Consider the following 12,119-nt stretch of genomic DNA (forward strand, 5'->3'; position numbering starts at 1 on the left):
TCGGCCCTTGTAGCCAATCGAGTAAAAGAGAAGGCGGGGAGATGGGTGGAGCATGCGTATTACGAGGCGGGCGCCAGGCCGAGGACATAAAAGCCGGACACCCGAAAGAAATCGCGCGAGTGTTGTTGCAGAGGCGCGGGGATGGCGGCACGTGGGCAGAGACCCGAGCACAGCGGGCCTCCGGAGCTGGTGAGGCCTGTCTTCCGCGGACACCCCTCTCCTCTTCTGGGGCCTCCGCGTCTTGATTTCTTCCTCGACTCCCCACCCTTTTTCTTTTCTCGTCCCTGCAGTTTTACGACAAGAATGAAGCCCGGAAATACGTGCGCAAGTAAGTGGAGCTTGGATGTTGCGAGGCGTCAGGGGTCGGGAACCGGCAAGTTGCTCTGGTTGCGGAGGTTGCTTGGAAAGCACGCAGAATTTGGGGGTGGGGGAAGGAAGAGACCTGAGTTGATCCCACTTTTGACACTGGAAGGGTCAATTTTAAACTTTCGAATGGGTCTCAGTAACCTTAGCATCAGAATGGGAGGGATCACGCCTACTTTCTCTCGTACGACAGCTTATTTTAAGCATGTGATAAAACAGGACGCAGTGGAGATGTGTAAGGGATCAGTGCTGTTGGGGGGAAGGAAATAATATTCATGGAATGCTTACTGTACGCCGCAGTTTACATTATCTCAGTAAATCCTTAGGGCAGCTGTTGGTAGAGTATCTGAATTTCGTAGAGGAGAGTTTTTTGTACAATTATGAAGTTAGTTAACAGATGACGGCTAGAGCAAGGACTTCCAAACCTTTTTTTCCGATACAGTATTCTGTAAGAAAGTTCTGCAGATACCTCTTTTCTCTTTTTTGTTCAAATTGGACTATCAGAGTCAGCAAAAACCCTTTGGTCAGTTGTCATTATGTAGCAAATAGAAACTTTTTTCCAGTTGCAGAGCCCTGTGTTAGGCATTTTGAAAACTGGTACATGTGACTCTCCCTGGATCTTGGGAAAGCCAGATACACTCTAGACCTCTTCTGTTCAATATGGTAACCAGTAGTCATCAGCCATCTATTGAAACGTATTTAATATGATACACTTCATGTGAAGAAAAGGTAGAATGCTTTATTGTTTTTTATGTTATGTATTGAAATGATGTTTTGAGTATACTGGATTAAATAAAGTGTAATATTGAATATGTTGGGTTAACTATTACTACAGTTAACTTTACATATTTAATTTCTTTTTAAACGTAGCTTCTAGAATGTCCCAAGTGGCTTGCGTTATGTTTCTCATGGACAGCACTGCTATAATTCTTATTGTGTCTTCTTCACCCTTCTATATGGGAGTAGCTACAGTGGATAATTCTTCTAGAAGACATGTATTTAAGTAATACAATGTCAGAGCCTGGTAGAGTTGAAAATACCCAATGGTTGGTCATTAGATAAATGATTTGTTAACTTCACATTAGCTCTGCAGCTACTGCAGTTTTAATTTGTGTCAGAACAAAATAACACGTTGTATTACATGGACTTCTGGGGTCACTTTTAAATAGTTTTAGTCCAGTTTGTTGACCGGGAAAGGGTACCTCAGGATGATTGTTCCTTTTTCTCTTTCTTTGGCTTTTCTTGGTCTGGGTGAGGTTTTAGCCCAGAGCTCCTTTACCACTTGCTTGTGTTTCTGCCTTTTTATAGCTCACGGATGATTGATGTCCAAACCAAGATGGCTGGGCGAGCGTTGGAGCTCCTCTGTCTGCCTGAGGGTCAACCTTGTTATCTGTTGGATATTGGGTGAGATCCTGGGGCTCACTTCAGATAGTCCAGGTGGGTGGTGGGATGTCTTTGCTACTCACAGTGTTGAGTCCCCATTTGATTGTGTCTTCCAGCTGTGGTTCTGGGCTGAGTGGAGATTACCTCTCAGATGAGGGGCACTACTGGGTGGGCATTGACATCAGCCCTGCCATGCTGGGTAAGTATGTCCTGTTTGGCACTGGAGTGGACTCCCCTGCATGAGTATGGAACAGTGATGCAGATTGATTCCTCACCTGCTCTTCTCCAATGTAGATGTGGCCCTGGACCGAGACACGGAGGGAGACCTGCTTCTGGGGGACATGGGTCAGGGCATCCCCTTCAAACCGGGCTCCTTTGATGGTTGTATCAGGTGAGAGTCTTCAGGTCCTGCTTTTAGTCCTGCAGGCCAGTGCTTCCCAAACCTGGCTGTGCAGCAGAATCACACAGAATACTTAAAAATACACATCCCCCAGGATTTTCAGATGTATAAGGTCAGAGCAACGCCCCCAAATATGTATTTTTTTGTATTTCAAAACTACTCCTGTGATTATCTTGCACTGCCAGGTTCAGGCACCACGGTATAAGTTTCTCTGCTTTGTGTGGGGGGGGGGTGTGTGGGGGAGTGGTCTTCTGAGCCTCTAGGAGCCATTTTGTGGGTCCCAGCAGCCATCTTGTTGACTTCTTTTCAAAGGACTTTGTAGTGGAGAGTGACCCCAATTGCTCCAGTCTCTTTGGTGGCTTAGGAGTCGTTTCTGTGGCGTCAGGTCCAAGTTTTGAATGTGTACGTAGTGCTTTGATAACAGATCTTAGAACACTGAAATTACAGTTAGAAACGTGAAGTTGTTCTTTGTCTTCTGTGGTAAGTTCTGTTTAGTATTTGGTTTAGTGTTTTGTTGGTGGGGTGGAGGTAGGGGCTAGGGTAGGAAGTCATAGTTTAATCATTACCTGGGGGAAGACCTCCTGTGATAATAGATTGAGCTGTAGCGATACACAGTAGGAATCTGGGTGAGGAGTACAAATCTGGATTTGAAGGGTTTTTTTAGGGTATGGGATTAGCTTACATGTGGGAACAAAACAGGAGGGGAGAAAAAACATTTCAAAGATAGCAATTACTTTTTAGTAATGATCAGGTGAGATGTTCTAAGCTGCAGAAAACCAAAGGCCAGCAATTTGGTCTTGTATGTTTCAGGAGTAAATAGTCATTTTTAGTTTGTTTTTAAGAGGAGGGGTGGTATGGCAGGCTTTTTCTTTTCAACATTTGTTACCTGCAAGAAATTGTCCAAGGTGCTATGCTGTTTGTGGAAATAAAGGTCCCTGTTTTTAAGACTCCATGGTTTTTTAGGTGCTATAAGATGTGGACCAAGTTACTAAACGTGAGCCCCAGTGTGGGGTGTGTACTAGGGAATCATGGGACCCACCAGAGTTATGAAGAGAAGTAAGAGCACAGGAAAGCAGGAGGGGCCGGGGCTGGGCCCTGAGGTTGGGAGGAATTTGGATAGTCAAGGAGAGGGTTTCAGAGTGAAGGAACAGTGTGAGCAAAAGCACATAAGTGGGTGGGGAAAGGAGTCTAATAGGTGTAGGGAGGAATGAGAAATTCTACGGAAGATGAGATTGTGTGGGGTCGGTTCCTAGAGGCTTTTAACTCCATCCTGAGAAGTTTGGGTTTTACTCAGTAGTTGATGGGGAGCTGGGGAGTGACGAGATCGGGTCTGTGTTGTAGGAGGATTATTTAAAAGAAGAGAGAAGACGCGAGAGGAGAGATAAGTTAGGTTGTCGAAGCGATGGAGGCGGTAATGAGTGCTGACCAAGGAGAGTAGTGGAGGAACGTAAAAGCTGGGAGAGGCGGTCGGACACACCAGCAGGGTTTGGGGTTCTGTAGATGTATGTGCACAGCAGTGAGGAGCGGAATGTCGGAAAGGAGGACATACTAGCTGCTTGAGGCTTTAAATCTGGGGATGGTGGAGACAGTTAGCAGGTACAGTTGAAAGAAGTGATTTAGGAGGAGAGCGAATGGCTTTGTGTAAGTCCAAAGCATATTTCCCTTGATTGGAGGAAGGGAATGAAGGGGTAGGTGGCAGGGAGAGCCTTGACCTGCTGAGTAATGCTAAACTTGAGATGTGTGCAGAAGCAAGGTTGAGGAAATGTTTCCTTGGACTGGCCACGAGAAGTTCACATTCACCTTCTGTAGACCCTATTTGGTCCAGCGTTGTAGAATAGTGACCTGGAGTGGACCTGCACGTGCCAACAAAGAGTCGTGGGCAGGAGGGTTTCGCCTGGAGATTGAACCTTGCGTATCGCTCCCTTTCCTGACTAGGTCCCTTCCTCTTTCAGCATTTCTGCGGTGCAGTGGCTGTGTAGTGCTAACAAGAAGTCCGACATTCCTGCCAAGCGCCTGTACTGCTTCTTTTCTGCTCTTTACTCTGTTCTGGTGAGTATAAGATCTCCTTCCCACCTGGGCTGGCTGCCTGTCCCTCCCTTGCCCTGCAGATAGCATGATGAAGTGGAGGTGCCCCGTGGGAATGCCATTTAGATGGGACCACACAGGATGGCAGGACCTCATTGTTGGCTACTTTGGTCCAAGTCTTCAGCCCCCAAAAAAGGAAAGCTTAGGGGGCTGACGCTCTAGTGAAATGCGAAGACACTGATGTCAGAATCTGAGACTGATCACAACTCCTGTGTCCAGTCTGCTGAATACCAGTCAGAAGTTGGCTTGGGGGCCTGGACGCCACAGAGGGAGGACAGGGACAGCATTTCGAGGCCACACAGAGGACACCTTCTAGAGTGCTCACATCCTTCAACTCCCACCTTGCCTTCCACCTACTGCCAGTGCTCAGATGGGGAGCAGGGTGGTTATTTACCACTGAGAGCGCCTTTATTAGCTTTTTCTTGTCTTTTATTTATTTGTTTGTTTGTTTATTTATTTATTTGGGCCACACCGCTCGGCTTCAGGCCCCTGCAATGAAAGCGCTCGGTCCTAAGCACTGGACTGCTGGGGAATTCCCTTTCTTGTCTTTAGAAGTGATGGTGTTGATTTCCACTGTTTACTAGGATTAGATGATAGTCTGCGATTCTAAGTCCTAAAAGTGAGTTCTTTCACTTTTTTTTTTTTTGGATCCGGGTGTTTCTTGGTCCCCTCAGTCCCCTCACCTCACCCCTGGCTTTCTTAGAGTGGGTGGTTCTGGCAGATAGCTGCGTCTTGTGCGTTACATGGTTTCTCTTCCTCTCAGGTCCTGGGGTTAACCCTGAAGTTCTGAGGGCCTTTGTGTTTGGTTTTCTCTCTGCTGAAATGCTCTTCCCTCAGACATTTAAATAGCCCAGCCGTCTACTACATTCCGGTCTCTGCTCCAGCGTCCCTCAGAGAGAGGCCTATCTTGAGCCAGAAGTAAACTTGATAGTTGCTGTCATGCACCATCCCTTGTCCTAAGTTATTTTTCTTTTTGGCACTTAATCACTACTGTAAATTAGCTACCTCACCCACTAAAATGTGAGCTGCAGAAGTTCGGAGGCTGTCTCTTTTGTCCCTGGCTGTTTCCCAGCCTTGAAAACAGTATACCTTGCACATAATGGGAACTCAATAAATATCTCGTGAATAAGGAAAGGAGGAATGTCTGGGTCCTGACCCCATGGGATATTTGAAAGATAACCATGTTTCTGTTGCAGGTCCATGGAGCTCGGGCTGTCCTGCAGCTGTACCCTGAGAACTCAGAGCAGGTGAACCCCTTGGCTAGTGGAGGTGCAGGGAAGGGGGAGGGACCCAGAACAGGTAAACATCATCCTGCTCCTCACCCACCTGCCCTCCTGCTGTTGGGAGGTGATGGAACAAGCAACCTTAGGCTGCTTGGTGGGAAGGGAGGGGCTGAGCTCCTGGGAGTGGTCCCCGTGGCCCCTGCTGGCACATTTTGTGACCTAATGTCCTAAGGAAGAGGGAGGGGTACCTGGGGCGAGGGGCGGGGTAGGGGGGTCTGTCTTCTCTTGACAGATAAACCATCTGATATTACTGATTTCCATAACAGAAGAAATAACTGGGGGTGGGGGAGAGGACATCAACAGTTGTCTGTTCTGTGGAGTGTGACGCATGAGCAGTGAGGGGTAGGAGGTACCGACTCTGACAGACAAGTGGCGAGCTGTCCCTGACTAATAACATGAATGAGTCTGCCTCGCAGTTGGTGGCCATTCATCCCCTGAGATTTGAGTCGGGAGGTGGGTCCCTGGGCTAGAAAGTGAGAATCAGGGGGACTTGGTTGGTCTGTAATCCCCCGAGGGAGGTATCTGCCGTGGCTGGTTCTAGGCTGCACCTTCTCTGCGTGGCTTTCGGGGACTCAGAACTGGGAATAGTCTGATAAAGACCCTCACTTCTCCCAGACAAGGTCCATTCTGGGACCAGAGCGGGGCCAGGGGAGGGGGCGGGAAGCTGCTGCTCCCCCAGCCGCCCTGCCTGACTGCGCGCTCTTCTCTCCCCAGTTGGAGCTGATCACGACCCAGGCCACCAGGGCCGGCTTCACTGGTGGTGTGTTGGTGGACTATCCCAACAGCGCCAGAGCCAAGAAGTGAGTGCCGGGAGCCAGGGTGCTGCCCGTGCTGCAGGAGAGAGGGTGGCGGTGTGGCCCTCACAGGCCGCTGATGCGAGCACCAGGGCAGTGCTGAGTTGGGTCACTGGGGCCCCGGGCAGGCAAGAGGCCTGGCTGTGTCTGTATGTGTTTGTGGCAGGGAGGGGGAGGACTTGTCTTGCTCTCTGAGCCTTTCTGAGCCCAGCCCTCACTCTGCACTTTCTTGTTTCAGGTTCTACCTCTGTTTGTTTTCTGGACCTTCGACCTTTATACCAATGGTGAGGGACCTTGAGTTTGTAGGCCCATCTCTTCTGGCTTCCCTTCTTCTGGGGCCGGGCCGTCTACCTGTCAGAAGGGCTCAGGCCTGGGTGCCAGGCCTTCTGGGGCGGGGCAGGTGGGTTGAGAGATCTCCAGGGTGATCTGAGAGCACTTTGGTTCCTGCAGGCCCAGAACGAAGATAATGAGGAAGAGGAGGCCAGGGAGTCCACGTTCACGGTTGAGAGGTAAGGCTGTCGTTCAGCCCTGCCTAAGGCGCAGGCAGTTGCTGCCACCAGGTTCATTAGACACAGCAGCAAGACTCCTCCGTTTCTCTCTGCTTTCACCAAGCCTGTCAGGGTCCGGTGTGGCAGAGACACCAAGGCGGAAATAGGACCTGGGAACCCTTCAGACCTGTGCCTGCACCTGCCTCCGGCTGAGCTAGTGGAGCCCTTCCGGATGTCTGTGGGCAGCCTTCCTCTCTGCCTGCCCTCTTGCCATACCCAGCAGGCTGTCCCCTCCTCCCAAGGCTGCCTCCTTCACCTACATCCCGGACCCCATCCCCACTTGGCCCCTGTGGCTCTCGTTCCTCTCCCGCATCCTCATGTTTACCCTCCTGAGTCATCCCCATCAGCACACAAACATCCTGCGCGATTTCTCCTGTCTTCAAAAAGGGTCCTTCCTTAACCCCGTAACAGCTCCTGGCGGCCACCCTGTTCATCGGCTTCCCTTTATGACCGAACTCCTCACACTGTCTCCTCTGCCATTCTCACTCCTCTCCTCTGGCTCATGCTTGTCTCATCACAAATTGCTCTCTTTTTTTTCAGTACGCGGGCCTCTCACTGTTGTGGCCTCTCCCGTTGCGGAGCACAGGCTCCGGACGTGCAGGCTCAGTGGCCATGGCTCACGGGCCCAGCCACTCCGCGGCATGTGAGATCTTCCCGCACTGGGGCACGAACCCGTGTCCCCTGCATAGGCAGGCGGACTCTCAACCACTGCGCCACCAGGGAAGCCCCACAGTTTGCTCTCTTGATCAAGGCCACCGCCAGGCTGTCTTCGCCAAACCCATGGTCACTTCCCAGTCCTTTTTCCTTCTCCATGTTCATTGTAACTTGCCTGCTCATTAGGAGCTGATGCAGCCGATCGCTCCCCTAACGCTTTCCTCACTTGGCCTCCCACCCAATGTCCCGGTTTTCTGTTAACCTCACTGGCTGTTCCTTCTTGGTCCACTCTGGGGCCCACCCTGGACCCCTTTTCTCTCTGTGCTGCTGCCTTAGACACCAGCTACAGGTTCAGAACCTCCAGGTTTCTATGCTTGGTCTCAATCCCACCTCTGCTTTCCAAACCACCTCCCCTCCTAAATATCCATACCTGGACTTCCACGGGTCTCTGGAACAAAACAGAGCTCTTGGTCTCCATCCCCGAACTTCCTCCCTCCATTCTTTCCATTCTCAGCCCTTCCTGGTTTCCTTACATTTTACATCTAGTCACTCCATCCCTTTTCCCCACTCCTACCTGGTCTCTGTCTTTGCTGCCTAGATTACTGAAAGCTACCTCACTTGTCTCCTTACTTCTGACTTTGCCTCTTTGAATTCATTTGCTGTGCAGCAAGACGGAGACTTCCCTTTTTCTTTTACGTTTTTGAAATGTAAATCATATCTTGCCATTTCTCAGTTCAGTATCTTCAGTTGAGTTCTTGTTACCTTTATTTTCCCTACCACCTTTCACTGCTCTAAATCATAAGCATTCGTTTACTTGGTATTACTTCTGTCCCCAACTAGAATGAAAACTTGGTGGGGACTTGCACTGTATCCCTGAAACCGGAATAGTGTCTTGTTAGCAAAAGGTGTTCAATATTTGTTGAAGGAACAATTGATTATAAGGTAGTGAAGAATGAGGTGTTTCTTAGTTCTGATTAGTAGGGGTGAAAGGTTTTCAGACTCTTACGACGTTTAAGAGGAAAAATGAGCCGAGAATGGATGAGTTAGGAAGGCCCACCTGTGGTGAAAATCATGAGTGCGGTCCTCCTGTTCACCATGGATTGATGCCCTCTGACCCATTGGCCCTCCGCGGTCATCTCCCTTAGCTTCCTCACCCATTCCCCGTGGGGACTTGGGGGCTCTCCTAGCCGTTTCTGCTCTAGGGTGCCCATTGCTTGCTCTCAGGGAGTGGTCCCGTCTCCTGCTTCCCCTCCGTCTATCTTAGGCTCCCTCTTGTCCTCACGCCGGTGTCTACAGACGACGTGTCCTAACTGTAAACTTAGGTAAGTTGTGGGACCTGATCATCCATTTCTCGTGTTTAAAATTGGGGGGGATGTGCCACCCTCTTGGGCAGTGAGTTGAGTCGAGGGCATGTCTGTACAGGACTCAGCACAGTGCCTGGCGCGGACCTCATTTCCCTACAGGCTCTTCCTTTTGAAGTCCTCGGATTTGAGGAGGGTGGGAGGAGGCCTTTGTCTACTGTAAGGCTGATGGGGCTTCTCCCGGTGCTGTCACTTCTGTCTGATCACATTCAGGCCACTTACTGTAAATAAATAGGTAAATCAAGGAAAAGTATTTTAAACTTTTACCTGACTTATCTCTAATTTCTTCCCCCCGCCCCCCAACAACTTTGCTTGACCTATGTATTCCTTAATCCTCGTCACTCAGCCTCTACCGTACCACTCGTCAGCTGCTCTCTCCAAAGGCTCCGTCCCCTCTGGCATTTGCACTGTGGACTCCGCTCTCCTCTTGGCACCTGTGGTTGGGGTCGCTTACCGTCTTCACTGCTCCCTTTGTCTCCCCTGATGACTCTTTCCCATCGTCCCTCCCGCAGCTCACATCTTGCCCCCTGTTCACTGTGCTACCCCAGAGCTCGTCCTTCCTTAGAGACTCCTGGGGATTAGTCCTGCATCTGTTTAGTCCTGCATCTCCAGCAGCCTGCTTTGCACCTGGCACATCAGACTCCTGCCCCCTCACTGTAGGCCCTCTTAACTTTCTTTCGTGAACTGCTATCTGCACACCCCAGAGTCTAGGACATGTTGTGTTCCTCCTGTGGTAGAAAGCCTCGCTGCTTCCTGGAGGGAGAGCACGCTCCTTGCTGGTTGGTGTTCACACCTCCATGAACTGGACCAGCCAGGTGGGATTCTGAGTTGGTGGGTTTTTTTTTTGTTTTTTTTTTTTTGGTGTTTTTTTTTAATCTGACTTTTACTATTAGGTTAGAACAGATGAGAAGTAGGAGCCGGAAGGGTGTGTCATGCAGTCCGGCTTCCACTGGTCCTCAGGCGAGGAGGACACTTACGAGGACGACTCAATCTTCAGCTGACCCTCAGTCTCACTTGGACCCTTCCCCTCCTTACACTCAATGACTCCAGGCAACAGGGCTCTTCTGCTCCCTAACCTTCCTCTTCAGTCCTTTCCCTGTGCCTCATTTTCATGTATTGCTTCTTGTCTGGAATGCTGGCCCGCCTTCTGCATGAAGCAGCTTATCTCTGTGGCCCTCTCCTTTTCCCCATCACTGCCTTAGCAGCTCCTGGCCTCCCTGCTCTTGCTTTGCCTCATGCGGACGGTCGCTACCACAGCCCAGCCGTGGACTCTTCAGGGGCAGGGCTGGTTCACAGCCACTGTAGAACGTCCACGGGCCGTGCACGCAGGTACTCAGGGAATGGTTACTCAGAGGGCAAGCAGCCTCCGTGGTGTGTTCGACGCTGAAAACAGTTGGATTCCAACTGCCAGGTGGGGATGTGGTTTGAGGGCCCAGGCTCCCCTGTTCTCAGGGCCTCTCTCCCATAGAGCTGTGGGAGGTCCCTTTTCTCCTCAGCCAAGACTGGAGGCCAAGATCACCCCTTGAGGATCATTGTCAGGGCTGCCACGAGTGGGGCAGCCTTGTTTTCCTACCTCAGACACCTGTAGTTGCTGGGAGCCCCAACCTGGTCTGTACCAAGCGTGCTGGCCTCACAGCCAGACTAGGGCCTGCTTTCCTTGGATCGGCTCTTGTGAGCCCCAAAAGTAGCTTGGCCCCTGCCTGCCCCACAGCAGGTATGTACGTATGCCTAACCACGTGGTCAACCGCGTGGATGCCTGCGAGCGAGGGGGGGACCCCACGTCTCCTGCCTCCTCCTAAACAACCGCTCTGGCCCCAGCAGATGTCACCAGGAAGGGGGTGTCCAGAATGGGGGCTTCTGTTGTGGAAGGGGCATCTGAGGCCACCTGGCTCCGGGGAAGCTCACCACACTTACTTGCTGGGATTAACCTGGGTGCCAGCCAGGCCACTCTGTCCTGCTCACAGGACCTGCTCACAGTCGTGTCTCCTGCACAGGGTCCCGTACAGGATGGCGAGGCGGGGAGTGGTGAGGAAGAGCCGAGAGTGGGTGCTGGAGAAGAAGGAGCGCCGGCGGCGGCAGGGCAAGTGAGTGCAGGTGGGGGTGGGAGGTTCTGGCCACCCAGGGCCCGGGGGCTCACCTGCCTCAGGGGTCCCAGGGGGTCTTGTTGTTTTTCCTGAGATGGTTCTGTTCTTCCCGCCCCTGTTACTTCTTCACACAGGGAGGTCCGACCTGACACTCAGTACACCGGCCGCAAGCGCAAGCCCCGCTTCTGAGCAGGCGGCCGCGTCCAGCGGGACAGCTCGGGAACCACACAGTTGTGAGCTGAGCCATCCAGCCCAGGCACTTGCTTCTGGAGGGTTTTCTGCGTATTAAAATGCCTACTTTATCAGCTGACAAGAATAGTGCTCTAGGAAAGTTCTAAAAAGGTTTAAAGTTCTAAAAGTATTTTCTTCACTAAAAAAAGTTCTGAGAGCATCCTATTTTGTTCTAAAAGCAGTAAACCACTTTCTGTGGAACTCCGGCTCTGGCATTTTCCAGCTCTGTGATCCTAAACAGATTTCTGAAGTTCCTCTATTGGTGGGGGCTTGATTCCCAGGTTATCAGTTAGGGTTTAAAGAACTTAATGTATGAAAGCATTCTTTTAACCTGCAAGGAACAAGGTAGATTAATTTAGGGCTGCTTATATGTGACTTAGATGAAACTATATTATGTATAACAACACCAGGCAAAGTTGGGAAGCATGGGCGGGATGAAATGAAAGGTATCCGTGGTACCCATTGGCCTGAGGCCTCTGCCCAGTCTGGTTTCCCTTTGGTCTGAAGGCACTATCCAGCCCAGCGGCCTGGGCTGACTTTAACCCCGAGCCGCCGCATCAGCTGACCAGTCCAGCACTTGGTTGCCTCTGTGGCCTGTCTTCTCTCCAATCACTAGTGGTCAGAAGGACAGGTTTGGCCCCGGGTGGGGGGACTGTCTAGCAGGGTGATGAGAGGGGATCCAGTGGTGGCTTGTGACTCCGGGAAAAGTGGGAAGAGGGGGTCAATCTGGGCCCACAGTACAGAATAGGCGTCAGGTGTTAAGCAGGAGTGGAGAGATGTTCAGGCTGGGGTGGAGGGGCCAGAGGGTCTGGAAGGTGAAGACCAAGGGAGGCGGCTGGGATCCTTGGTCTCTGAGCCCCGTGGTGCCACGTAGGATCAGCCCCAGTCCTAAGGCCATGACACTAAGAAGTCTAGAGCAGAGGCATGGTACAG

General features: G+C 51.2%; 1 protein-coding gene and 1 non-coding gene across 5 annotated transcripts; both read left to right on the forward strand.

The window, feature by feature from the left end:
* Positions 1-69: 69 nt before the first annotated feature.
* BUD23 (BUD23 rRNA methyltransferase and ribosome maturation factor) lies at positions 70-11,387 on the forward strand. Of its 4 annotated transcripts, none has more exons than XR_009558875.1 (13): positions 70-189; positions 291-328; positions 1,672-1,767; positions 1,863-1,945; positions 2,041-2,137; positions 4,099-4,195; positions 5,428-5,478; positions 6,229-6,314; positions 6,547-6,592; positions 6,759-6,817; positions 6,921-9,686; positions 9,765-10,282; positions 10,866-10,955. XR_009558875.1 is itself a non-coding variant. In XM_030872010.2 (12 exons), the coding sequence occupies exons 1-12, from the start codon at positions 142-144 to the stop codon at positions 11,142-11,144; spliced, it is 846 nt and encodes a 281-aa protein (XP_030727870.1). In that variant the 5' UTR covers positions 70-141; the 3' UTR covers positions 11,145-11,387. The 4 variants fall into 4 exon arrangements, 1 of the variants encoding a protein (XP_030727870.1); XR_009558876.1 differs by having other exon boundaries at positions 6,921-8,832; positions 9,218-10,282; XR_009558874.1 differs by having other exon boundaries at positions 6,921-10,282.
* Positions 10,324-10,455, forward strand: LOC115861394 (small Cajal body-specific RNA 20). The gene has a single exon (XR_004042778.1). It is a non-coding gene; the product is annotated as a small Cajal body-specific RNA 20 (non-coding RNA).
* Positions 11,388-12,119: the final 732 nt, after the last annotated feature.

Source organism: Globicephala melas, chromosome 15, assembly GCF_963455315.2.
Source record: "Globicephala melas chromosome 15, mGloMel1.2, whole genome shotgun sequence".
Taxonomy (NCBI): domain Eukaryota; kingdom Metazoa; phylum Chordata; class Mammalia; order Artiodactyla; family Delphinidae; genus Globicephala; species Globicephala melas.

Coding starts and splice junctions, on each gene's coding strand:
- BUD23 (XM_030872010.2), top strand. CDS start 142: ATGGCGGCACGTGGGCAGAGACCCGAGCACAGCGGGCCTCCGGAGCTG. Junction 329..1,671: donor GCCCGGAAATACGTGCGCAA/GTAAGTGGAGCT, acceptor GCCTTTTTATAG/CTCACGGATGATTGATGTCC. Junction 6,315..6,546: donor AACAGCGCCAGAGCCAAGAA/GTGAGTGCCGGG, acceptor TTCTTGTTTCAG/GTTCTACCTCTGTTTGTTTT.